This window comes from Nelusetta ayraudi, unplaced genomic scaffold, assembly GCF_046127955.1.
Source record: "Nelusetta ayraudi isolate G7.1 ecotype Tasmania unplaced genomic scaffold, CSIRO-AGI_Nayr_v1 ptg000017l, whole genome shotgun sequence".
NCBI lineage: Eukaryota > Metazoa > Chordata > Actinopteri > Tetraodontiformes > Monacanthidae > Nelusetta > Nelusetta ayraudi.
This window is the reverse complement of record NW_027466067.1, coordinates 2,904,415-2,930,291: the sequence shown is the minus strand read 5'-3', so window position 1 is coordinate 2,930,291 and position 25,877 is coordinate 2,904,415. Positions and strand designations below refer to the sequence as shown.

The 25,877-nt window shown below is 43.2% G+C and overlaps 3 protein-coding genes across 3 annotated transcripts in view; all 3 read left to right on the top strand.

Moving 5' to 3' along the window:
- The window catches only part of LOC142887246 (acidic mammalian chitinase-like), a 53,117-nt gene that overhangs the window by 25,838 nt on the left and 1,402 nt on the right, over positions 1-25,877 (top strand). The window lies entirely within an intron of this gene.
- Positions 807-16,692, top strand: LOC142887241 (3'-5' exoribonuclease HELZ2-like). Its single transcript, XM_076024723.1, has 20 exons — positions 807-1,018; positions 2,508-4,008; positions 4,393-4,576; positions 4,744-4,851; positions 5,370-5,902; positions 6,582-7,220; positions 7,379-8,177; positions 8,256-8,331; positions 8,425-11,809; positions 11,933-12,018; positions 12,117-12,245; positions 12,342-12,497; positions 12,605-12,749; positions 12,836-13,081; positions 13,438-13,630; positions 13,932-14,078; positions 14,401-14,610; positions 15,191-15,344; positions 15,703-15,870; positions 15,939-16,692. Exons 2-20 carry the CDS (start codon positions 2,678-2,680, stop codon positions 16,049-16,051), a joined length of 8,802 nt encoding a protein of 2,933 aa, XP_075880838.1. The 5' UTR covers positions 807-1,018; positions 2,508-2,677; the 3' UTR covers positions 16,052-16,692.
- On the top strand, positions 18,472-25,873 carry LOC142887247 (serine/threonine-protein kinase 35-like). The gene is made up of 3 exons (XM_076024731.1): positions 18,472-19,154; positions 20,194-20,931; positions 24,800-25,873. The coding sequence occupies exons 1-2, from the start codon at positions 18,689-18,691 to the stop codon at positions 20,910-20,912; spliced, it is 1,185 nt and encodes a 394-aa protein (XP_075880846.1). The 5' UTR covers positions 18,472-18,688; the 3' UTR covers positions 20,913-20,931; positions 24,800-25,873.

Genomic DNA, 25,877 nt, shown 5'->3' with positions numbered 1-25,877 from the left:
AGATGCTGAGCTGCACATATGATATGTGTCGCATGACGACATATGACAGAGCTAGTGACGCCAATCCTGTCTCAAAATATCACATTATATTTACGCATTATTTTTTTTTCACATTACATTATCTAGAAACACACACACACACACACACACACACACACACACACACACACACACACACACACCAACAACAACAACAACAACAACAACAACAACAACAACAACAACAGATTCATTCTTGGACTAATTTAATGTGATAGTCGCCTGTTTTATGACTACTGCTGCTGGCAGCCTAACTGTCAACACGTGCAATAATAATTAGCAGGCAAGTATCATCACGTTCTATTCTCCGGAGAAAACGACTGGAGAACTCGAGGACTTGTGTAACCGTTTGAGATGAGTTTGATTACTGACGCACTGGGTGTCCTTGGCATGATGGCAGCCTGGCAGGGTCAACATCACGATGTTGCCAGACATGCACTCATATGGGCAAAAGGAAGAAGAAGGAGCTCTTTTCCAGAATATGTAAACAAGTCCGGTCAAGAAATCACAATACGAGTTCGATGCGGTCGAGACATGGAGTTGTAGGTTTTTGTGTATACTAAGGTCCTCGACGCCGAAGATCGGTTTCGTTTCAGCCTCGCGACTTCAACTCAAATTCCAAGTAAAGGCAAGTATAAATGGGGGCGATGGGGGTTGGGGGTAGAAGAACCGAAATGACGAGCGTCGAGTGACGTTGTGTGTGTGTGTGTGTGTGTGTGTGTGTGTGCGTGTGTGTGTGTGCAATCGCGCGCGCGCGCGCGCGCGATTGCATTGCCTGTGGTTTTAATTCTCATCTTCGCCGACGCCCCACATGAGAAACGAAACTTAAGCAGCAGGTCACTTCCCGGTTACGGTGCTAGTCAGCAAAGCAAGCGAGACTTCGTGACAAGGAGTGGTAAGGGCTGAGCTCCGCCGGCGTTATAGTCCTCCTGTTCCTCAAGACGGCATCCGGATATAGGGCAGACATCTGGGAGGCGAGGTGAGTTCATTTCGTTTCAAGGGGTCGTATTAGGGGATGGGGGGTGGGGGTGGAGAGGCGAGTGCATTAAAGCTCCGCGAGATTTCTCCACTCGAGAACCGAGGCGGTTTGAACGGTAACGGTGCTAATAAATGCGTTGGTCGGTTGTTGTTGTCGTTGTTGTTGTTGTTGGCATTGTTGTCCTTCCGTTTTACCTCTTGGTAGTAATAATAATTATTATTATTATAAGAATAGTTATATTTTTTTTCCCCCATCTTGTGAGAAATAGACAGATTGAAGAAGACTCGACTTCTAAAATGTCTTGTTAGTTTGCGCAGTCGAGGGTGATTTGACTCTCAAAACCCCCAGTTGAGACATCCGCCGTCACTGCGTACCGGCTGATGATGCTGCTGCGCGTCTCCTCCAACTTGACTTGCCATGAAAAACCGTCCGGCTGCGCCATCTGGTGGATTTAGGTTGTAACCCCACAATCCGTAGTCTTCCACGCTCACTCGGGCTCGCTGCGAATACCGGGGGGGGGAGGGGGGCCGCAGCGATTAGATGGAAAGGTTTGCCAGTCTGTCAGCCAGGGCCAGCATAGGGAGTCAGTTGTTAAAATGCTTCGGTTCGGAGTTTCCGACAAAATAACCCAAGCATTAACAGACATTTCTTCATTCACTTTATTCATTTTCACTTAATTTGTTAGGTTTGGTAATGACATAGATTTTCTCTATCTACGCATACATACCCATGAATATTTCTCTTTTTACATGTTTACTAGTACTGCTATATTGCAGCAATAATAGTCACTTTTAATGAAAGCATAGGAAACAAAATAAAACGCATACATAAGAACATGGTAAAATTGTCAAAAGTTAATTCTGTAGGTAAACTATTGGCTGAAATAAAGATGAATAAATGGAAATCAAACCTGCACCAAATGTGCTAACACTTGCTAACTTAAAAAAGGAAGCTGTTAATGTTGTTTAAAGATTCTTTCACCACCTGATTTCAATGTACTGCATCTACTGCAGATGTGTTGGCAACCCATTAAAGGTTGCCAACACATCTGCGGATGTCACATCCCGAAGGATGCAACATTTGTTGTCTACAAATCTCACCTTAGTGGGGTGTTCATTGAGTTTCTCTTTCAACCTCCTTTTTGCCCAATTCTTATATCTGATCAGGTGGATTCACCTTCAGTTTGCAAACATTGATGTGTGCCCTAAAAAAAAAAAAAAAAAACTTTGTCCATCCACTTTAAAAAAATTAAAAAATTAAAAAAATTAATAAAAAAAAGTCTTTCAAGTATGGCTACAATTCTAAATCTGCAGCCAAATTCAGCAGTTCTTCACAAAATGTCAGATGAGGAAAAAAGGCATGCACTTCCGAGTTACCATAAATTTAAAGAGTTTACAAACATTTCAACACAACACTTATTTAAATGTAACTATTTATTTGCTCGTATCGTTTTTTACAGTGTGGTTGTCTGTTCTCTTTTCCTTTGCAGACACAAAGGTGAAACCCTCACACGCCTGTGAGACTGAATCTTAGTTCACTGTGACTGACAGCAGCATAACAACAAACTGTCATAGACTCACAGACGCCGTGCACGTTCTGCAGGGCCAGACGTGATTTCCTGCAACCAGGTTCTGACTGAAGAGTCAGCAATGCACCACAATGTCTGTTAATGGGCCCACACTGACTCCTCTTTTGTCAACACATGACCTCAAACGTAAGTGCCGACAGTGCTGTAAAAAGGAGAAAGAAATTACCTACTCTTTGAAATCCGTCCAGCATCAGTGTGCACGCACTCTCCTGCTGTGCAGGGCCAAAGGTGGCAGTAAGTGGAGGCCTGTTGACCAGCGACCCACATTTGTTAACCCCAGGCAATATGAGGTGTGTCACTTTTTCGAGGAGGGCAGAGGCTGCACTCAGCACAAGAACCGGTGCAGTTTTGCCCGGAGTTCAGAGGAAGCTGCCGTGTGGAATTTTGAAAAGCGCTACCGATTAGACCACGCTTTTCTCTGTCTTCTCGTGGATCAGTTTGACGAAGGTTGTGATCGGCTCAACGGCCATGAACCTCATGGCAATATCTTGGACACTCTGGAGCTGAGGGTTGCATGTGACATTTGTTTGGTCAAAGAGCGAGAAACAACGTGCATCGTCCGATCACTTAACCATGCTTGTCACAGAAAGCTGCTCTTGGTCAAAACTAGGACCTCTAACAAGTGGAGGCCAGTCTCCAAGCGGCCAACACATGGACATTTTGGTTCAAAGGTTCAATATCAAAAGTGCACCTACTTTGTTGAGGGCCTCGTCTGTGAGAGACATGGACAGACTTGTAACTTTGCTAGGAGCCACGAGGAAGCAGCCATCTGGAACTATATGAGAGACAACAACATTGACAAAGAGGAACTAATCAGATATGTGATTAAGGCCGAGTCTGAATTAAAAACACCCACGCGTAGAGCCGAAAGCATCCTGAAGATGTTCCCTGGGGAATTCCTTGAACTGTGTAAGGGCTGTTTTCTTGGAAAACCTCAAAAACTGACCAGCCAAAGGTGTAACGCACACCACCACTGGGATCCCATTCTCGTCCACCGTCTATCAGAGAAGAGTGATAAGCAGGTCTACAGCCAGATTCGTCCTCTCCCCCAAAACTGCCGGTTTGACTACTGCAGCCATGTTCTTCAAGGCAAGCTCTGCTGGCATCAGCCTGGCAGCTGCACGTCTGCCCAGAGTCAGGTGGAGATGGCAGTGTGGAAGGCAGAGTACAGCGGATTCTTCATCAGGCCTCTTCTACAGTCGAGTCAGAGCAAGCCGACTGAGTCCTCACAGACTTTGATGTACTGCAAGGTTTGCCTCTTGGAACTGCCCTCCCCCGAGAGTTTCTTCCTGCACTGCTCTTCCGTGGAGCATGCCCAGTTGCTCTCCGCAGACACCGCCACACAGTGGACAGGGCGACCACCTCCACACAATCGTCATGCAGATTTTGTGATGTGTCAGAGGTAAATCACACTATTACAACAGGAATGCTTTACATGTAGATGTTTGAAAAGGCTCCTTACTTTTTATGAATGGCCCATAGCTTTATTTTGTAAGTACTAGAAATTCCAATTATTTTTTTTTTAACGGAAAAGTTGTGAACTTTATAGTTCTTTATAATTCTTATGTACTTCGATTCATCATGAGACTGATTTATCAGCTCTAGTGTGATATGATTCTGTCAGAGTGACTTTTTGACTGGGCCTTTAATTCTTTCTTGATTAATCAGTGATGATGCTATAGGTTTGGTTTAGTGGTTTGGGTAACAGCTCAAGACATGTTATTTTTACCTGTAAAGAAAAACCTCAGGACACACAACCAAAACTAATTTCTCTCTCATCTTATAGACCTCAAACATGTGAGTATGGTGACAACTGCCCCAGAGCTCATTGTGAAGAGGAACTGCAGGAGTGGATAATGCGTGCTGCTGAAAAAAAGCAAATCATACAGAACATCGAAGCCCAGGGTCTAATGACGTACAATGAGAAGCTCCTGGAGGAGTATAGACACAGCAGTGCAGAGGAGAATATTGTGAGTGTGAAATATTTGTGTTGGCTACTTCCTCATTCTGTCATTGATTCTGGTCACTATAGATTTCAACATTGCACTGCATTTGTATCAGCATATTTACATGTAGTGCAAGTACAAACCTGCAAAACCTGTCATGAATAAAATTGTTGCTTTGTTTTGAATTTCAGTTATCTGAGCAAGTTGACGATGTCAGAATCTCATGTGATGAAAACCTAACGTTGGAGAGTCAGCAGATCAATGAAGCACTGAAGTGGAACTTTAAAGTGGAAACAGAGGTGAGATTTTACACTCAGATCTGTGGTTGGTGAATTTTCCCAAATGGCCAAAATTACAGCTGCTAAATATCTAACTGTAAATGTCTATACAGATGCAACAGAGCTGCCAATGTACTGTCCGCCCAACATGAAAGGTTTTCTGTGTGAGCATGTTTGTGTGTAGAACCACCTTAAGATTTTTTTCACTGCCATAAAAGATGTATTATATAGATGTTATATAGTAAACCGATATCTGCCAGCTGTTTAGAATTACTGGATACATGCCCAGGCCTACTGAAAGGGGGGGGGGGGGGGCACATTGCAAGCACAGCATCAGCCTGCAACTAAAATTATAGGTCATAAAAATGAAGTGCATTGATGAGGCTTACACCTCTTTACTTTCTAATTGTTACCAATGCATTTTGGATACTAACAGCTTGTGTTTGAAATGCTCCTAAGATAAGTGAAGTCTGTGTTTAACCTTTAACTCAACTGAGAATTTTTATTTTGCTATACATGCCCCTTTTCTCTTCACACAGAGGCAGCTTGTGCACGTGGCCCTTCTCAAACAAGAACCTGGCGCGCTTTTCACCATTGGTGAAAATTTTGCGGCAGATGAATGTCCTGTGCTATGCATCTATTCTGAAGGGCAACCGTTTCTCAGTGAAGACGGCAACTATGACATCACCATTTCCTTTACATCCGTCCACCCGGGTCTGTATAAACAGTGGTTAGTGCTCGATTTCGGCATGAGGCCTCTGCTCTTGAAGAAGCTCAAAGTGAGAATTGGCCAGCCAACAGTGGAAGACAAGGGCGAAGAACAAGCCTTCAACCTCGGAGCGACCTTTCAAAGTGCTGAGCGATGGCATTCGGAGAACAGGGTGATCGTTCCGTGTTTGTTCAGGACAGAGGTAGATCTTGAGCTGTTAAAGAAATACAAGCCACCTCAGAATGGCTCTCTGCCTTTACCTCGCCACAACAGCAGAACACCTCTGAATCATGAGAACTATAAAGAGAGAATGCACATTTTCCTCCACACAGAAGAACAAGCAAAAGACAAGGTCGTTTCAGGGTAATGTGTTTTCTGCATCCTTTTCACCACATGAACATTACTAATTAAAGCAGACAAGAATAAATATTAATTGCACCCTATTCTGACAAAACATTGAGCTATTCAATACATAATGCACTGAACTATGTTGCGGTCAAAACAAATATATTGACATGAATAGCCGAGCAAAGTCAAATGAAGATCTTTTTTTTTTTTTTTTACATCAAATTGTTTCCACTTCATGCTGAATGGTGGGTATGGAAATTAAGGGGTAACATTAAGCCAAAAGTCATTGAACTGCTCCTCATCTTTATTAAAAAATAAAAATTACAAATTACAAATACAACTCAGGGCCGAAATTACGAGTAGACTCATACTAACAGGATTCTCTGTGACCTTTTTTCCCCTCCCTGACCTTGTTGGTCCCTTGTCCAACTTGACTTGAGATAAAAGTAGCATTTGGGTTATTACATGACAAACTCTCTGTCAACATATAATCTGAAGAACTGATATGCTTGGCTTTACCTTTTGGCTGTCCCTTGTTATTAATTATATATTAGTCAATAAATGTCACTGTTACACACAATCATTTAGCAGAACAAAAGCATTGATTTAGTTATTAAGGGTAACATGTTTTCTGTTTCTGTCTTTGAATTTGTAATTGCTGACATCCTTTCTTTATTTTTTTTTACTACTCTAGGCTCAATGTTTGTGGAGAAATGACCGCTGAGGACACACTGTACAGTATACAGTTTGGACTGAAGAAAGCCCCCAGTGGGCAAGTCTTCCTTGCTGTTTCTGTTCCATGCAGTCTAACACCAGACACGCCAGAGGGACAAGTTCTAAAACGAAGCATCCAATCAGCACTGGTGGCTCCTTTATCTCCAGATGGTCCAAACCCTAAAGTCTATGAAGCCACAATTCTTAAGGACACAATAAGTGAAAACAAAATGTATCTGCAGTTGTCCAAAAACTGTTGCTCTGATCTTGCACTTGAAAGCAATGAGTCGTATCAGATGGAAGTGCAGTTTGTGATGTATCGTCTCAGCTTTTGCACTATGCACAAGGCTGTAGATGGTCTTACAGATATGAAGTGCGTACTTCCAGACCTCAAAATCTGTGGAGTCCCTGTAAATGGCATTCATTGCGAGAAGTTGAATACAAAGCAAAGGATGGCTCTTGACTTCATAACGGGAAATTCCAATGACAAAAAATCTGTGGCACCACTGCTTATATACGGACCGTTTGGAACCGGAAAAACATTCACCCTCGCTACAGCGGCCAGAGAGCTTTGTAAGCAGCCCAAAAACAAAGTGCTAATTTGCACTCACACAAACAGGTAATATATTAATTGGACACCCAGCTAATTAAATAATATTTGTAAACTTGTATCAAACTTATATTAAAATGCTAATCTAAATGTTTTTAACAGTTTGGCTCTGAGATGAACATCCATCAGTTTGTATATGAAAACTGACTATAGTTTTCTTCTTTTAGTTCTGCAGATTTGTATGTTAGAGATCACCTTCATCCATTCATCAACAACAGCAACAACGTTTTGAGGCCAATTCGTATAAAAGCAAACAAGGACGGGATAAAGATGTCTACCACAGATGAGATTACCTTGGAATACTGTCACCTATCTGCTGATGGACAGGCTTTTTTAGAGCCAACCGAAGCTGCTCTGGATCAGCACAATATTGTCATAACAACTGCAACAATGGCCGTATATTTCCAGGACCTTAACCTTCCAGAAGGATATTTCACCCACATACTAATTGATGAAGCCTCTCAGATGCTGGAATGTGAAGCCTTGATTGCTCTTTGCCTTTCAGGCCCAAACACAAAAATTGTTTTGGCTGGCGATCACATGCAAATGGGACCCAAGCTTTTCTCAATTGATGATCATCACCGTTCCAATCACACACTCCTTAATCGCTTGTTTCACTACTATCAGGAGCAAAAGTGTGATGCTGCCAAGAACAGTAGAATCATATTCAGTGAAAATTATCGCTCCACCAAAGAGATTGTGGATTTTGTGTCCACACATTTCTATGTTGGTAAAAATGATGTAATCCAAGCTGTTGGAAATATTCCCACCCCCTCAAATGGCAGTGCACTAAAGTTTCACCATATCAGAGGCCAGTGTTTGTTTGACACTGAGTCTATGACTTGGTTTAACAAAGAAGAGGTTAACAAAGTGGTTGAAGAGGTAAGGGAGATTCTATTACAGTGGCCATCAACCTGGGGACTCAAGGATCCAAGCTTAATCTGCGTCCTATCCGAGGGAGTTCAGGTCAGATTGACACTTTTGAGATTACCAAAAGAAACTTGTGGTCAGAGTTTTAATGACTGATTATGCTTTGGTTTGTAGGTCCGGTCTATAAGGTCAGCACTTAAAAAAGTATTCCTCGGAAAAGTGACGGTGGAAAACACTGCTAATGTGCAAGGTATTGAACAATCATGCTTGCAAATGTGTATAGCTTTTTTAATATCTGCTATTAACATTTTGCATAACCGTTATTGTCTTTATATTTTATCAGGTAAACAGTTCCGAGTAATCATTCTGACAACTGTGCACACACGTGACAGCCTAAAGATTTCCCATTTGCCTGGTCTGGAGTTGTTCAATGACGCCCGTGTGCTAAACACTGCAATGACAAGAGCTCAGTCCTGCGTTGTTGTTGTCGGAGACGCCTCGGCCCTTTGCTGCTTTGGTAAATGCTCAGGAATCTGGAAAAGATATGTTGACCATTGCATCAGCAACAACAGCGTCGCACCGCAGCATTTCACAAAAGGTTACTTTGAAAAAGACGTCATGGAAATTGCAAAGTTTCAGAAATCTGAACAAGAGGATGACAGCAACAAGCTTGATGATGCAATTCTTCAAGAGATGACAGAAGAGTATGAGCGACACATAACAGAATACATGTCAGACAAAGAAGAAATGGAACGACCCAATCGCCACATTTCAGAATCCTATCAATCATACAATAGCAGTGATTTTGACACAGGCCTTCTTGAGTTGTGTAAGAGACAGCCAGACATTTACAAACGAGGAAAGTTGATCAAGGAGTCTTACAATAAAGGATATGTCATACCATTCCTAAACCCCTCGCGAATTATAAGCATAAAGGGCCAGCAGAACCTGGGTCAGGCCTTCACAGGAGATGAAGTGGTCTTGCAAACAACGAACCCCACCAAAGTGATCAGCATCACCAAGCAAGAAGAGTCATCCCGTATACTTGAGTGCCAGCTTGAAGATGAGGATCACAGTAAAAAAGAATATTCTGAATCCATCTTTGTAAAGAGGACAATGATTCCCATTACCAAATCTGCACCCAAAATACGCATACTGTTGTTAAAGACGAGACGCAACTTTCTTCCAATTTGGAGGAAAATCGATGGGCGCTGGGAAATTATCGACAGAAGACCTCTGAATGAAAATCTCAAACAGACAAATGTATTTGTGGTGCAAGTCATCTCTTGGAGAGAACAATACTATTACCCTCTTGGCTACGTCATTGAGATTCTACCCGTTGGGAAATCTTTGGATGATGGACTACGGATCCTAAACAAAGAATTTAAGCTTTCATTCAATAGACGCAAATCACGTGAGGGATTTTCTTTGCACGATGAAGATGGGGCAAACAGAAAGGACATTTGTGACATTCACACATTTACAGTTGATCCAAAAGGTGCTCAAGACCTAGATGATGCCGTCAGTGTCCGGGAAGTTGGTGACAAATACGAATTGGGAATCCACATTGCTGATGTGGTGAGCTTTGTGAGGAAAGACAGTCAATTAGATGAGGATGCAAAACAGCAAGGCATTACGTACTATAACAGTGGAAAGAAACACTGTCACATGTTCCCTGAAGAGTTGTGCACTGTACACTTCAGTCTTCTGCAAAATAAAGTCCGCAACGTGGTTTCACTAATGATCATGGTGGACAGGCAAACAAACAAGATTCATGGGAAACCCATTTTTCAGCTGTCAAAGATCAAGTCCAATAGACAGTTTACATATGAAGAAGCAGAGGAAATTATCTCAAAGAGATATGGAAACATACATAGACTGGACACAATAGAAGACTGTGTCAGAGTGGCTTACGGTTTTGCAAAAGTTCAAAGGAAGGAAAGACTGTTGGATTGGGCCTATTGTCAGACAGATGATGACAGACTACCCGGCAAGCGGAAAGCCCATCTTATGATTGAAGAGCTGAGTGTGCTATTCAACAAACTTGCATCTGAGAACTTAACCAAGTCAGTTGAATCCCGTAGTTGCACCCCCCTTCGCTGTCAGGCAAGACCAGATCCTGAAAAGCTAGAAGAATTTAAAGAGAGCAATTTTGCTGAATTGATCCCATTGTCGTTTAAAGTGCGGTACAGAGTGGAGCACAATGACCAGACCCCTGACTGCGACAGTTTCCACATACTCACAAACGTGTGGAAAGACATTCAGTCTGCTGCCATAACGGGCGATGTAGATAAAATGGTGGACATAATCGCTGCAGATGACATCCACCCACTGCTCCAGCCAATGGCAAATGAGTTCAGACGATGCTTAAGTAAAGCATATATCATTTGTTCCAATTCCTGTTTAAAAGCAACAGTTGGGCATTATTCTCTAAATGTTAAATCTTACACGCATGCCTCTTCACCAATACGGCGATACATGGATGTAATCTTGCAGAGACTCTTGCACGCATTCATTTGCAAAAGGAATGTCCAGTACGGTGCAAGAGAGATTTCAGAATTGTGCCAGAAATTTGAAAGAGATATGAAGAAGGCTAAAGAATACGAAGAAAAGTCTGAGCAGATTAATTATGCAGTGACCACAAAACAACAAAGTGCCCCAAAGTTGACATTTGTCATAAATGCAGATCCCAACAGAGATCATTTTGCTGTGACATTTCCATTCAACAAAAACGTATTTACAGAACGTTTACAAATAATGTACAAACACTTGCAGCTGTGGGACCAACCATTGTACAATGAAAAAAATAACAGCATCACTCTTAGCTGGAAAAGGCGAATTTACGAAGTTGACTCCACGCACAGGTCTCTCATGGTCAAACAGCCCCTCGTTGAGGTTCCAATTAATTTGTGGAGAGAGGTTATCAGTGCCATTGAGACAAAGGACTTTGACATGGCAACGTCTCTTATTGTGGGATTTAAGGAAAACCCGAAGGACAAAAGCAATAATCTGCAACAGGCAGCCAAAAATGCCACAAACCAGGCTTTTGGAATGCATGAGCTGAAGCTGAGACATGAGGTTGGCATAAACATTACGCTGAAACCTGGTGACACACTTAACGTCCAGATGACATCAGAGATAATTAGAGGTTATCACATGCCAGCTCTGCAGTTGGTGTGCATCAAACCAAATTTTGAGATTTGTGTTGAGCACATCAACAACGATGTCACCTGCTTCTGCAGATCTGCAGAACGTCCATCAAGGATTCAATACAGTGACACCAATGAGTATACGCGCATCTGGAGACCAATATGTGAGATGGAATCGGTGACCACAGCCATTAAGGAAGGTGACAGCATAGTTATAGAGAACCTGGTGGTCGAGTTCCAAAGGAAGAAAGAGTTATTAAACGGGAGCTTCTTCCTAGCGCAGGCATTGATAGACGAATGGGAACTTGAATTCGAACTCTTAAAGTGCCTGCTGTGCATCCGGAAAAGAGGTCTGAAGCTGGAAAAAACCCTAAATCATGCTGCTGTAATAGACCCAGAAGAGTTCACATGGGTAGCGCATGGTGCCACAAGTGCAGTAAAAAAAAAGAAAGGACCCCCCAAGGGCAGTAGTGTTCAGTTCAACATTCATCACCTGCCCATGGACAAGATTCCTGATGGTATATTTCAGGAAAAAACTCCTTTCACAGTTGAAATAATCCCAAAGAAACTTCCGAACACGTAAGTTGAATGCAGTTTAAATATCACAATTTAACTTTTCCTGATTAATCTCCGATTGTTCAAACCTGTATGGTGAAAGACCGTTTCTGTTTTATTTAAACCTTTTTGTGTTGTTTTTTTTAGCCGAATGGAATCTGCTGTCATCAGTGTTCCAACTGCATGTACACTTGTCAAGACCATCGCACTTGGACAGGGCCTCCCAAGAGAGGGTATGTACCATGTGCAGTTTAAAATGTTGTTGGAAATAAAAATTTAAAAAAACAATCCACATATCTGTTGAATTTAATTTTTTTTTTTTTTTTTACAGTTCAGATTGAGATGAATATTCCAAGGACAAACCAATTTACCAATGACCTGCCACATCTAAACCTGAGTCAACGACAGGCTGTGATTAAAGCGCTAAATGAAAACTTCACTCTTGTTTGGGGCCCACCAGGTAACTATCACTCCACAAGGTTGCCATTTGGGAAAAATAAAATAAAATAAATAAATAAATTTAAGGGTTTCCCCAATGTTTCCACTTTTCTTTTAGGAACTGGGAAAACAATAGTTGGTGTGTACATAGTGTGCGCTTTCTTTGTCTCAAACTCTGAGAAACCAAGAAGATTTAAAGAAGAAAAGGATAAAAACAAGCAGGACGTGATACTTTACTGTGGTCCATCCAACAAGTCGGTGGATGTTGTTGCTGGCAAGTTGTTTGCTTCTTTTATTTTCCTTTCTGAAGAAAAAAAAAAGATTTTCTATTTCTGTCTGTTGCAATAATTACCCTTGGTGTGCCCACTTTGTGGGACACAGAGTACCTGTTAAAGGTTGGGAGCAGCCTGAGGACCCTCAGGGCCTACAGCCAACATGTGGAGATGCTTGATTATCCTTATCCAGAATCTACCCTCCAGTTTTCCCGGAAGGCTTTCCGCCAAGAACGTGCCAAGGAAAAGCTCAGGTATGGCAGTCATATTTAATAGGACTCTATTTGAAGACTTGCCCTTGAACACAAACTAAATAATGTATGTATTAAATGGTTTTCAGGAACATCACACTGCATCACCGCATGAGACAGGAAACAAACCCCTTCTCAGCCAGAATTAATGCGTTTGACCAACGCATTCAAGATGTTCTTGACAAAAAACAAAAGCTCCTAAGCATTGAGGAAGCCCTAACTGAAAAAGAAAAGCTCAGTCCCACTCTAGCCGTGCTTGAGGAAATCAGAGAGCTCCACAGTCAGAAACTTGCCCTCGGGAGCATTCGGGACCTGACTGAACAGGAGGTGAAAGAGTAAGTTCAGATGCATGGATTTTGATCAGCCTCAAGAAAATGAACCAATTCAAAATTGTTTTTAACCACCATATTAGCTTTGACACTCTCAGTCTCATGATTTTAAAAGATACTAAAAGATAAATGCACTGCTTGTTCACCCAATTCTAGGTGACTAATGTAATGCAATTCAGATCAACTTTGATAAGCTAGTGAGATAATTGTTTATTACAAATGTTTATGCATGTGTTTCTGTAAATGATTAAAAGGTTTGTGAGTTGGATAAATATTTCTGGTGGGATTTTAAAACACCAGTTAAATTCAAGATCATTTGTATTTCTAATTTTCTGATTTTATATTGTTCTGTTTTCTCTTAGTTATAAAGAGCTCCTCAAAGAAGCTCGGATATATGAGTATAAACAACATGACATTATACTGTGCACATGTACTCAGTCTTCCAACCCAAGTTTGACAAAAACAGTCAGTGCACGTCAAATCATCATCGATGAGTGTGGAATGGCCACTGAACCTCAGGCCCTCGTTCCATTGGTCTTCAACAGTCCAGAAAGGGTGATTGTCTCTCTCTTTCGTGTGTGTGTGTGTGTGTGTGTGTGTGTGTGTGTGTGTGTGTGTGTGTGTGTGTGTGTGTTTCCCCTCTCACCCTCTCACAGTAGGAAAGTGTTGGTGGCTGTTTTTAGGGTCTGGTTTTTCGTAAAAGGGGGAATTTCAAACCTTTAGTGTTGACAAACGCATTGTGATGACTTCTTACGAAGTTTTGATGGTGGAATGACCTTTTCGTGTTCCTTCATCTGTTTATCTACAGCAGCGTAAAATCAATGGCTGTTGTGCTGAGTATAATGTCACTTTGCAGATTGTCCTGATTGGTGATCCCAAGCAATTACGACCTGTCGTGATTAATGTGCGTGCCAAGAAGCTCGGTCTGGCTAAATCCCTTTTTGAACGTTACTTTGAAACGCACCGGAAAAGGGTGATGATGCTGAACGAGCAGTACAGGATGGTAAGCACTATAATATATCAAACTCAGAATCTGATTTCATTGTCATAGATGTGTAAACATACTAGGAATTTGACACCAATGTTTCTGTGGCAGAAAGGCAAGGAAATAGAAAAATAGAAAATATTTATACATACATATATTTCGACACAATACACATGCAATAACTTGTAACAGCTATGAACGCACATATGTAGTCCGGGTAATGTGAACCATGTGAGCCATGTGCATTTCCGTGTGCTTACAGAAGTGGTTGTACAATAGAATAGACCTGCCTTCGTGGAATCTTTACTTGTGAAATAATAACCAATGACTGTGTGTGCAGCACAAGGACATATGTGAGTTTCCATCGCAAGAATTTTATGAGGACAGACTAAAGACGGCAGTGGAGCAACCAAGGAGTATCCTGTGTGTCGACAGCAGGTTGATGCCAGTTGTTTTTGGGCACATCGAAGGAAAGGCTATCAGTCTGATGGTCAACACGGCCAAAGGCAACGAGAACTCCAAGGCAAACATGGCGGAGCGAGACAAAGTGGTATTGTACTATAAAACATTGTGCTATTGTGTTGATTCCACGTGGAAAACAACGATGAGTTTTAGGACATTTAATTTTAAAAAAATTATTATGGTAGGGCTTTTTTTTTTTTTTTTTTTTTTTTTTTTCCAGGGCTTGGTTTTGTTACCAGCCCTCTGTAAAGCTGTCATTGCAAAAGGTTTAAAGCTTAAACTGCTTTATCCTTATTTGTTGAGCAGGTCATTTATGGAAATGTACTGATTTATTTGTTTCTTAAAGGTCAAGTGTGTAATATTTTGAGATTCTGAAGAAGAAACAGCGACATCAAGTGTAACCATTTTAGATTGCAGTGTCTTCCTTTGACTCCCCAGAGCATAGTCTAAAAACTGTTGTGAGTTTTTACCACTGGCTGATATTGGCAGTTAGAAAAAAGACCAATGTTACAAGCAACTAGCCCCTCACTTCTTACAGTGGGCCAGTGGACCAACTCTGGTTATCTCTGAACGCCATAGTTTTAATACTCAGCAGCTTGCAGGTTGTTTGGTTTTTGGTGTAAATTGTCCCCAAAGAAGGCCATTAATGACTGTTTGTTGTTTTGCAGATTGACATTGCTGAGAAGTTGGTGAGTGCCAAAATTGAACAGCAGAGTATCGTGATTCTGTCGCCATACAATGCCCAAGTGGCGGAAATCAAAGAAGAGCTAAAGAAGAGGAAAATGGATCAAATCAATGTGACCACCATCAGCAAAAGCCAAGGTGACAGTAACTTTTTTGTTGCACAATGAAAAAGCTTGATTTAGTTGCATCACAGCAAAGGAAAAAAAGAATACAGGCATTAATTATGGGTTCTAGAAAAGCTGACACCAAAATCCGCTGCCTACTTGTCAGTCAAGACCCATGTTTGGGTGTCGCATTCTCATAACAACAAGGGGCAAGACAAAATCATGCATGATTTTTCCTTGTATTTATTGTTATCTTAAGTATGAAAATTTCCCTGTCTCTTATAGAGAAACAACAACAATAACACAATTCTGTCGTGATGACCTGTTTGCTGATTTTTTTTTTTTAATTTTTTTTTTAAACACACTGTTTAATCCATCACTTTATCTTCCAGGGAGTGAGTGGCGCTATGTCATCATATCCACAGTGTGCTCTCTGCCAAGTGACCAGATTGAAGAAGAACCGGACGGAGCTTTCTTGTCTAAACATCTGGGCTTCGTGGGCGACCCCAATCAAATCAATGTGGCCATCACCAGGGCCAAGGAGGGACTGTGTATCTTTGGTGAGTCTCTTCAGCTCATTGTCATAGATCTGCTTGCTTCTGTTTCTAATGTGCCTGTCCTCTCACAGGAAACCAAAAGCTGCTCTACTGCAACAAAACTTGGAGAAGCCTTCTGCAGCATTACAGTTCTAAGCAGGCACTGACAGATGCGGAGAACATTTCAGTTTTTGGAGCCAGATAGCAGAGTCACATATTAATTTTTCAGCACTCTGAGTGCAGGTGTAGCGGTGAGAGAAGATGAATGGTTGGATTTATTGCAATGTCAGTAACAGATTTCTTCTATATTTATAAACAATATATTTTCCAATTTTTAAAACCTGATTCTAATGTTGTCAATGCTGTTGTCAATGCAATTGTATATGCATTTTTAAATTCAGAAAATTAAATCATGAATGTTTTTTACAAAAACTTTAGAGTCTGTTAAAAAAGAAGTTTTCATTTTGTATCTGGTAGTTAAAGTGTTGTATATGAGAATAATGTCAGGCAAATTGTGTTTCTCCCACTGTTTGGATTCTATATGTTGTTATTTGATGCTGCTCAAGTTTAGGGTACCAACACTGGGGAAAAAAACAAAAAAAACAGTTAGCTCTATGAGGCATTCTTCATGTTTACAGTGGCCGTGGCCATGCAGTGACCAAATTCTTATGTATTCAGTCTTACTTTTTTTATTTCATTAATCATGCGTCAGGTATTTTCTGTAGCCCAATATTTTGCGTGTGAAATATTTGTGAAGACTTTGATCATTTTATGTTTTTTGCTCAATAGTTGTGTATGTATTTTGAATATATATATATGTATTAAAAAGATGGAGAGAGGATTTTAGATTGTGTCAGACCTCATTAATTTAGAGTTATAGTGAAAGTCCCACTATATTAACCAGATGGTTTTTTTTGTTTTTTGTTGTTTTTATAGCTCACTAGTGTAATGGAAAATAAGTATTCTTGGCATCCCGTGTAATCTGTTATGTCTCACTGTATAACCGTATCGAGACATTCTCCTCGTGGCCCGCCAGGGTGAGGCCACTGTATGTCTCCTCGAGACATTCTCCTCGTCGCCCGCCAGGGTGATGTATTCGTTGTTTTGTCTCCTCTCATCCTCCCCTCCTCTTTCCTTATCTTATCCTCTCCCGGTCCACTGTATAAGAGACCTTCTTCTCCCTTCCATTTTTGCACTTGCACGCGCATTCATTTGAGCTGTTGCACTTGTTGCATCTGTTCTGTTGGTTGTACTGTGTTTGTGCCTCGGAGCTCCGATCTTTTATTTTCTGTTCATTAAATTACTTATTCTCTCAGTATTCCTGCATCGGCATCTTCGCTCTTTTCTACAACACTAGTCAAATAACAACAAAAATGTGACACTTTACTTATAAAGTATAAATATATATGTATATATATGTATATACACACATATATATATATATATATATATACACACACACACACACACACACACAACGTCAACGTAAAAATGACATAATCTAAACAAAAGTTTCGTACCCGTTGAGTGACCAGCTGTGCATTCTTTACGCCATCGGGTGTTCCTTCAATGCAGCATGCCCGACACGTGAGTCTGAAATGCTGGGACGCGCGCACGTGAATTGCCATGCGGGAGAAGAGCCATGTGAGTCGAGACCATCTATGTAAAATGGAGGGGTGGGTGGGAGAGAACGTCGGTTGGAAACAGTGAAAACAGCGGAACCAACTACAGCGACGCAGGCGTCCCCCGTGTAATTTCACATTAGAATACTTCCAAAAATATCGAAACGTGTCAACGCAACCAATACACTGTTCGAAACCAAAGGCCCCATTCTGCACTGTTTCGATGCTTCCCAATGCTGGAATGAATGACATTTCCACCCTCCTCGTCAACGGGATCGATAGCTAACTTTTTGGAATTTTACTCACTACAATTAAAGTTTCACTTTGATTTTACGTACCATTGAAACTTTTTTTTTTAATCAATCCACATAAATTGCGATTTCAGCAATTCGATACCCCATGTTCTTTTATAATGGTACATTTGCACCCGGTGAACTCCCCTTGGTTGGCATCAAGCTGAAATGAAGACACCGGAAGTAGTACTTTTTCCACTCTCGGCAATAAAACTACCGCAGGTAAACGTGAGGAAATGTGGAGTCAATGGGACATAATGATTTTTGCAATTGTAGAGAACGGGGATATTCTATTACACTAATTCAGTCTGTGTCTGAAATGTGTAAAGTAAATACATCTCCACTATTCCATCCATGAATTTTAGTTAGAGTTGACAGATTCTAATTAAACCCATTTCAGGGTGATGGTAGTGTACAAGCTACAGAATTCATTAACAAGCACATACTGGCAATGTATAGTAAGCTGCCTGTCAACTCGAGTGCCCAGATCCTAGCGTACCCAAGAATCTGAGCTGGGACAGAGAGGGAGAAAAACACGACACTCAAACACAAGAGTTAAAATCAAACCCACTTTCTTGCTCACTAACTACAGTATCACCGCCCGGCCATTCAAGTAGAGTAAAACATAACGAAGCGTGTAAAACCACGTATTAATGACTGTTGTTTTTTCTTCGTTAAACAATGGACCGGAAACGAGTCTATGCATCGTACGAAGCTTTACGACAACGTCAACTCCGAACAACAGTCCCTTCCTCTGTTAGTTAACCCGTTTTGAAGATGCAGCCACTCGTCTCATTGTTTACTTCGCTCAATTGATTAAAGTTAGGAACGGTGCCATCACGGTACGTTAAAAGCATGCGGATATTTCTCCGCTAAAAAAAAAAAAAAAAAAAAGAATTGACAAAAAAAAAAAAAACCTCAGCCACGATGGGTGAAGCCGACGGTGGCGGCAAGTGGCGACGGCGAACCAGGAGCGCGCCAGCGGACGAGGCGAACGTGCTGCGGTGCCTCAGCGTGGGAAACACGGAAGAGGACCATGACATGAAGGGGGACGCCGCGGTCCGCAAGCAAGACGAACTCGGCTCCAGGGTCATGGCACCGCGCTACAGCCTGCTGCGGGAGGTCGGACGGGGCACCTACGGCGTGGTGTACGAAGCCGTGGCCCGGCGCTCCGGCGCCACCGTCGCTGTCAAGAAGCTGCGGTGCGACGCGCCGGAAAATGTGGAGCTAGCTCTGCAAGAGTTCTGGGCGCTGGCGAGCCTCGAGAGACGGCACCAGAATGTGGTGCACCTCGAGGAGTGTGTGCTCCAGAAGAACGGCATGGCCCAGAAGATGAGTCACGGGAACAAGCGGTCCAAGCAGTACCTCCGTCTGGTGGAGACTTCGCTCAAAGGTTAGCCGCTTTAGCCCCAAACGGCGTTAGCCGCTTGAGCTGAGTCACTAAATGTAACTTTGGAGAGAGCGTCATAATGCGTATCTTAAATCACCTTGAATTCGTACCGTGTTGAAAATACGCCAGTTATACACTGGACGGCGTGAAACTATAGCAAATAATTAGGGCATTTGATTCATCCCCTCGGTAAAAATGAAAGTTCTGGAACGTAGCTTTAACATGTGTCCGCGGCAGTTGTAGTGCTTCTGGTTTACCGGTAGTGGTGGCCCTCAAGAAACTGAAACGACTGTCGGTGTGCCTGTCTGACAGTTCTATCGTTTACTGGCCGTTTCAGCTCGTCCAGATGGAAAGACGCCGTGTTGTTCTTGTGTTTTGTCATGTCATGCCATGCGTTTGGCTTGTTAGCCCCAACACAAGTTGGTTCCGCCCGGCGGAACGTGCCTGTAGGTCGAACCCTGTTCGCCTCGGCGTTGCGTTGCTAAATTTACCTACTAGGAGAGACGTTGTTGTCGCCATGACACAGACTCGCTGGGGGGGATGGTGGGTACTTGGACTCACTAAAATGGTGTCTGCTGAGTTGTCCTTTCGTCACGCAGCTTGGTTTTAGTCGTATCAATATGTCTGTGACGGCCAGTGATTTGTAAAGAACGGTTGCATGCTGTGGACGGACAGAACCTCTGTGACAAGAGTTTTATTCACTGACGGTTCTGTACAAGCAGGTCCTCCTCCTGTCTCAGTTGAATATGTCTGGATCTACCTATGATGCCTGTCACTCAGAGCCTTTTGTATTTTTCATTAAACCGTCCCTCGTTCTGTTTGTATGAGAACAAAGTTGTAATGATGACAAGTGGAGAAAGGGGAAATAATTGCTCGCTTTAATCGCTTTCATCCAATGTCACCTGTAGTTGTCAAAGCCGGTGTTTCCAGAGTGTCTCAGACTCCAGAGTGTCGAACTTTTCTTGCATTAGCTGTGTAATTCTTTGTAATCTTGTCAAAAGGTGCATCGTGATGTGAACAACTGTTGTGCCCCCCCTATCAGGCGAGAGGGTCCTCGGCCCGCCAGAGGAGCCGTGCTACCTGTGGTTCGTCATGGAGTTCTGCGAAGGCGGCGATCTGAACCAGTTCATCCTGTCCCGGCGGCCCGACTCGCACACGAAAAACAGCTTCATGCTCCAGCTGACCAGTGCCGTCGCTTTCCTGCACGAGAACAACATCGTCCACCGGGACCTTAAACCCGACAATATCCTCATCTCTGAGAAATCAGGTACGCCGGTCCTCAAGGTAGCCGACTTCGGCCTGAGCAAAGTGTGCGCTGGGTTGGGAGACACCAGCGACGCCAAAGAAGGCGAGGACAAGAACAAAACTGTGAACGTCAACAAGTTTTGGTTGTCGTCGGCCTGCGGTTCGGACTTCTTCATGGCTCCTGAGGTGTGGGAGGGCCACTACACAGCCAAGGCTGACATTTTTGCCCTGGGCATAATAATCTGGGCCATGTTGGAAAGAATCACCTTCATCGACGCCGAGTCTAAACGGGAGCTCCTGGGTACGTACGTGAGACAAGGAACTGAAATTGTCCCGCTGGGCGAGGCGCTGTTGGAGAACCCAAAGATGGTACTGAATATTCCGCAGAAACGCAGGACATGCATGTCTGATGGAGTTAGGAAGCTGCTGCAGGACATGCTCGCTGTTAACCCTCAGGACCGACCCAATGCTTTGGAGCTCCAGGCTCGAATGGACCAGATTATGTGCCCTACATAACACCTGCTCTGTTGTGCAGGTATGTATGGCTCATTCCTTCATATACTCCACTCCATAAGCAAAAATCTGTTAACCAACGGTTTAGCTGGACTTTTTTTTTCTTAAGAGTTATTTTAGAGTTGGCCTGCGACCAGAAGTGCCGCAGCAGGAACGCAAATGGTCTTGTTGAAATAAATGGGCAGCTCTGTGTTTCCGCCACAGCCCCCTGATGATCCTCACTCAAAATATCTACACCCCCACCCCCCCTGTTTTATAAAGTATTTACATTTAGAGTTTGCACGGAGCCACTGAATACAAAGTACAAAGGGGTTTTGTAAGTACACAGTAGCTGCATTTCCATTACAGTTTTTCGCGATATTTAGGGGTATTGGAAACACAGGTATTGACAATTTTAAGCAGTGGTGGGGGGGGTCCAAAATTGAAATGCAAGGAGGAACGACATCTTCAAAAACAATTACAGCAAGTTTACGTTGTGCAGATTTGTGTTTTTGTTCTGCTGCAAGCTTTTGTGGCTGAAGCTGTAATAAGCTGGTGAAACGTGATGTGTTGTGACATGTTGCACGCATGTTACTTTTGTATGCGTGTGAAAGGCTTAGCGCAGGTGATGGGGTGGGGTAGCTGTTGGTACCTTTCCCAGGGCTTCTCCAGTGTGATGGGCGACATTTAGTTTTAATGCCAGAATCTAAACTTTAATGCGTCACTATTAAACAGACTCAATCTACCTGCCTTTCTATTTATCTGCACAGCCTGTATTCCAATCTAGAACATTTTAGTGTCATTACAGTATCATAGTAGCATCAGACTGAAGACTCCATTGGTGCTGAGTTTACCAGAGATGAACGTGAAGCCTGTAACTAAGTGTCACCTTTATCAGACGGGCATTTCATCAATGACCAACAATCACTCAAATAGCAGTTTGATGGGCACTACAACAACAGTTTTGTTGCAGCGCCACTTGCTCTAATGTAAATCAGGAAATGCCTTTGGTCTCTGCCCTCTTGTTAAGTAAGGCCTGAAAAGCTCATGCCTGTTGTGACAATGGAACTTTGCAGGGAAGCTCTTAAGAAACTAAAACCCAGAGCAAACACTCACTCCTGCACCACGGATCAATCATCACAACGATATGATGTGTTGTTGTAGAAAGGATAAACTCATTTCACGGGCTCCCTCACTGGTTCTGTTGCAACGTGTTCTTTGTTAATAGTAGGGTTTCTTTCCTTTTTTCTCTCCTCAGCTGATTGAATAATTTTATTGGACATGTTGAAGACATTATGTCACCCCCTTGCCTTTGTCTGTTGTTGTACTTCATGTGTGTGGCTATTGTTGGGGGATGGTGAGCAGTGCATGCTATGTCTGCAAGGGGGGGAGCTAATGTCGCTGCTACGCCCGCTCTCTCAAACCCTCCTCGTAGACAGAACCCACGTGTGACGGTCCGCCAATTACCCGCCTGTGTTGTTTCTCGTGGAATCTAACGAAGGCCTCCGACTGCTGCACCTGTGCGTGTGTGTGACCTCACTCGGCGAGCTGTCCTCACTGATTCAGATGCAGGACAATACCAACAACAGCATCTGCGGTGATACGGAAGAAGCACATCGCTATCGGTTTACTGCAGCTCGTGGCGGCGGGTCACTTACACAAGGGTCATCGGTCGTCACACCTCTGAGCCAATGAGCCAGTTCCCCCATTCGGGCGGATGTCACTCTCCCTCTGAAGGCTGCTGATTGGTCATTTGTACAGAATGAGACTGCAACGGGACTTAAAGGCCACGCTGAGCAGCCCCGTGTGCAGGGAGCTTCAGTCACCTTCCAGCCAGTCATAAGATAAGATGAGTGATGGACAGTCGTCCCATCTCACCCAATCATTGGAGTGTTTGACCTCTGCCGTTTAATGACGGCTGTGATAAGAAGATCAAACTGAGAGGATCAATGTCCACCATGAGCTGCCTAGTAGTTTCCATTGCCCCTGGAATTGTTGCAAAGCCTAAATATCGCAATGAAAAACTGAGAATGGAAACAACTGAATGAAACCAGTGACCGATAACATTATTGATATATTTCAAGATCAGATCGGGAATTTTGAACGCAGATCGGCCGATCGCCGATCTAATAAAATATGCTAAATCGGCAAGCAAAGTCATTTGGATTGGATCGGGACATCCGTAGTGTTAAAAAAAAAAAAAAAAAGTCTAAAAAAAGTGTTTCCATGACATTTTGCGATATACCTCTGTAGCAGGGGTGGGCAATTATTTTTTGCAAAGGGCCACATGACAAACCTGAATCGTGTCGGTGGGCCACGGAAGTTTTGTCGACGGACCCGGGGGTTGAAATCGCGCTTTCATTGATGGGGACTGGGGAAACGCGCTATCGTGCTATCGTGCTATCGTGCTATCGTGCTATCGTGCTATCGTGCTATCGTGCTATCGTGCTATCGTGCTATCGTGCTATCGTGCTGACAAGCTTTCGGTGACGGTGGCGGCAGGGGGGGGGTGGGTGATCAGCCTCACGCGGGCCGGACAGAGACATGCAGCGGGCCAGATGTGGCCCGTGGGCCGTACTTTGCCCAGGTCTGCTCCATAGTGATACGGCCCATGAGAGCGTAAAAACCCTTTAGCAATATTTGAGAAGTTTACGTGTGTCCATGACCAGTTTTTATTGTGCAATTCTAGGAGGAACGAAAACACAGTGAGTAAGATGTCAGTGAAATGCGATATGCTCATTTTTAATTGTTTGTTCAAATCCAGTTTTCTTTTCTGGAAGAAAAGAAGAAGAAAATCCACAATGCAAAGATTTGTCAGGAGTCAAAAGTCACAATGTGTATTGCAGGACATCCAGGATATCCAGTAATAATGTATCATCATCTAATCGTCACAATGATACTGTAGTGTGGGCCTTGATGCTTTTCCCCCTGCGTGTCTTTTTTTTCTTTTTTTGAGGCGCTTTACAAAACCAGTTTGCGTGGGACATGAAAACACGCCTCAGTTGGCGGCACAATGAAATCCCTGCCTGGAAAAAAAAAAAAACAATCCGAGGAATCACAGCGGTTACATAACAGAGTGCATTGGCACAGACAGAGTTTGGCCGTACCCAGCCGAGCGGGTGCACATCTTTAAACACACCGATCCCACGGCACGTCTGCCACAGGCCACCCCCCCCCCCCACCCCCCCACAAAGGCTCTTTTGTTCCGCGGGACTTCACAGAGACTCCGACCTCTGGCCGCACCGGCGCCGCGGCACAGTTGAGCTGTGCCGGTGTCACGCGGTGGCAACCAGAACCTCGGGTCTCGCTTTGAACGGGTGCGATTCAGTCGTTGACTTCTGTCACCCTGCGCATCACGCATGAATGAGCTGCGCAGCGGCCATCGCCCTGATAGCCGCTGTTGTTGTGCTGACTCGCATCACTGGTGGCTTGAACGTTCAGTTGGCCTCCGAGGGAGCTCGCATTCATTTGCATGCTCGTCATTAAGAGGGAATCTCGTGCAACCAGAAATGCTCTGCCTTGCTGATTCTGCGAATATCGACACATCATTCCTTGTTGATGCCTGTGTGTGGGCGTGTGTAAGTGTGTGAGTGGTTGTTTTAGTTCTGGTTATTAGTTATATTACTAAATATAATTGGTTACTAGTAAATGGGGGAGCTTTGCAAAAGCTTTTAGTGTTTTAGTGTTGACCAAAGTGTTGTCGTGACTTCTAACCAAGTTTTGTGTTCCCTTTGTCTGTTTATCTGATGGTTACACATTTAAAAGGTAATTACTGGTTAATAAAAGGTTAATAACTGCCTAGTTTCTGACTTAAGTATTATTTTATGCTTCTTTATGCTATGTTTCAGTTCAACAGTTCTGTCTTCCTTGATGCAGAATATACCATTTTCTTTCCTCCTCTTTCCCCACAGGCCTGCCTTTCATCCCTGGAGCTGCAGCCACTCTCTCCCTGTTCGAACCCGAAGACTGTGAAGATGAGGCGGGGGGAGTCGCGCAGCGAATCGCAGCTCCTCTTGACGTCTGGATGCTAAAATGGAACCTTTTGTTCATGAACTTGTTTACAGTGGTGCCAGTGGTGAAAGAGAATGTTTCTTTCTTTTGTTTTTTGTTTTTGTTTTTCTTGCGTTGCCCTGAATATTTGTGATTGAGCAAGAAATATTTCACTTGCTCTGCGGCGGGAAGCCGTGATTGAGTTCAGGACGGAGGTCTGGAGAAATTCCCAGCAGTCTGCCGCTTTGTTCCGCACACAGTTCAAAGGTTCCCCACTCTCGTTTAAGTTGAGCTGCTGTTTACCCCGACCTACGATTTGGGTCCTGATTCAGGCACTTTGATAATCAAATGCGAGGAACACTGTGACATTGGATCACATTTGCTGCTTTATGTGTCCAGGTTTGAGACATTTCTATCTAAAAGAGATCAGATTCTGATGGGTATTGACAGTTGTGATTGTGCCCAGCACACTAGCCTGCCTTGTTTTTGGGTGAATTTCCCTCTTGAGATTTTAGCACCTGTAAAAAAAAAAAAAAAGCAATGATTGCCGCCTTATTTCTGCCGACAGCTCCGCCTTTCTCCAGACATCTGAATGTGCGCACCGACTTATGCAAGTAGAAACTGTTACTGGTAACTCAACTTCACAGTGTTTGACAAATCCTCAGTGTGTGTCTCTTCTTCCCCTCTCTGCTTGTCGTGTTGTTTCACCCCTGAGGATTGTTTGTCACGGTGCACCCGCTCTACTGTAAGGAAACGCTCATCAAAAAAAAATCTTCCAAAACCTGTTTTCTTGGCTTGCTTGGTACTGTCCCAAATGGAAGCACTCTGCTGCTGCTAACGCACTTGATGATGTCATCGCTCGTGCATATCCTGCACATCCTGTAAAACTTCCAGGTAACTAACGCTCTAATATGAAAGTTGGACTGATGTCCCGCACCTCAGTGTAACTTCATACACGTTTTCTCCTCAGCCATTATTTTAACCTTTATTTTGTGTGAA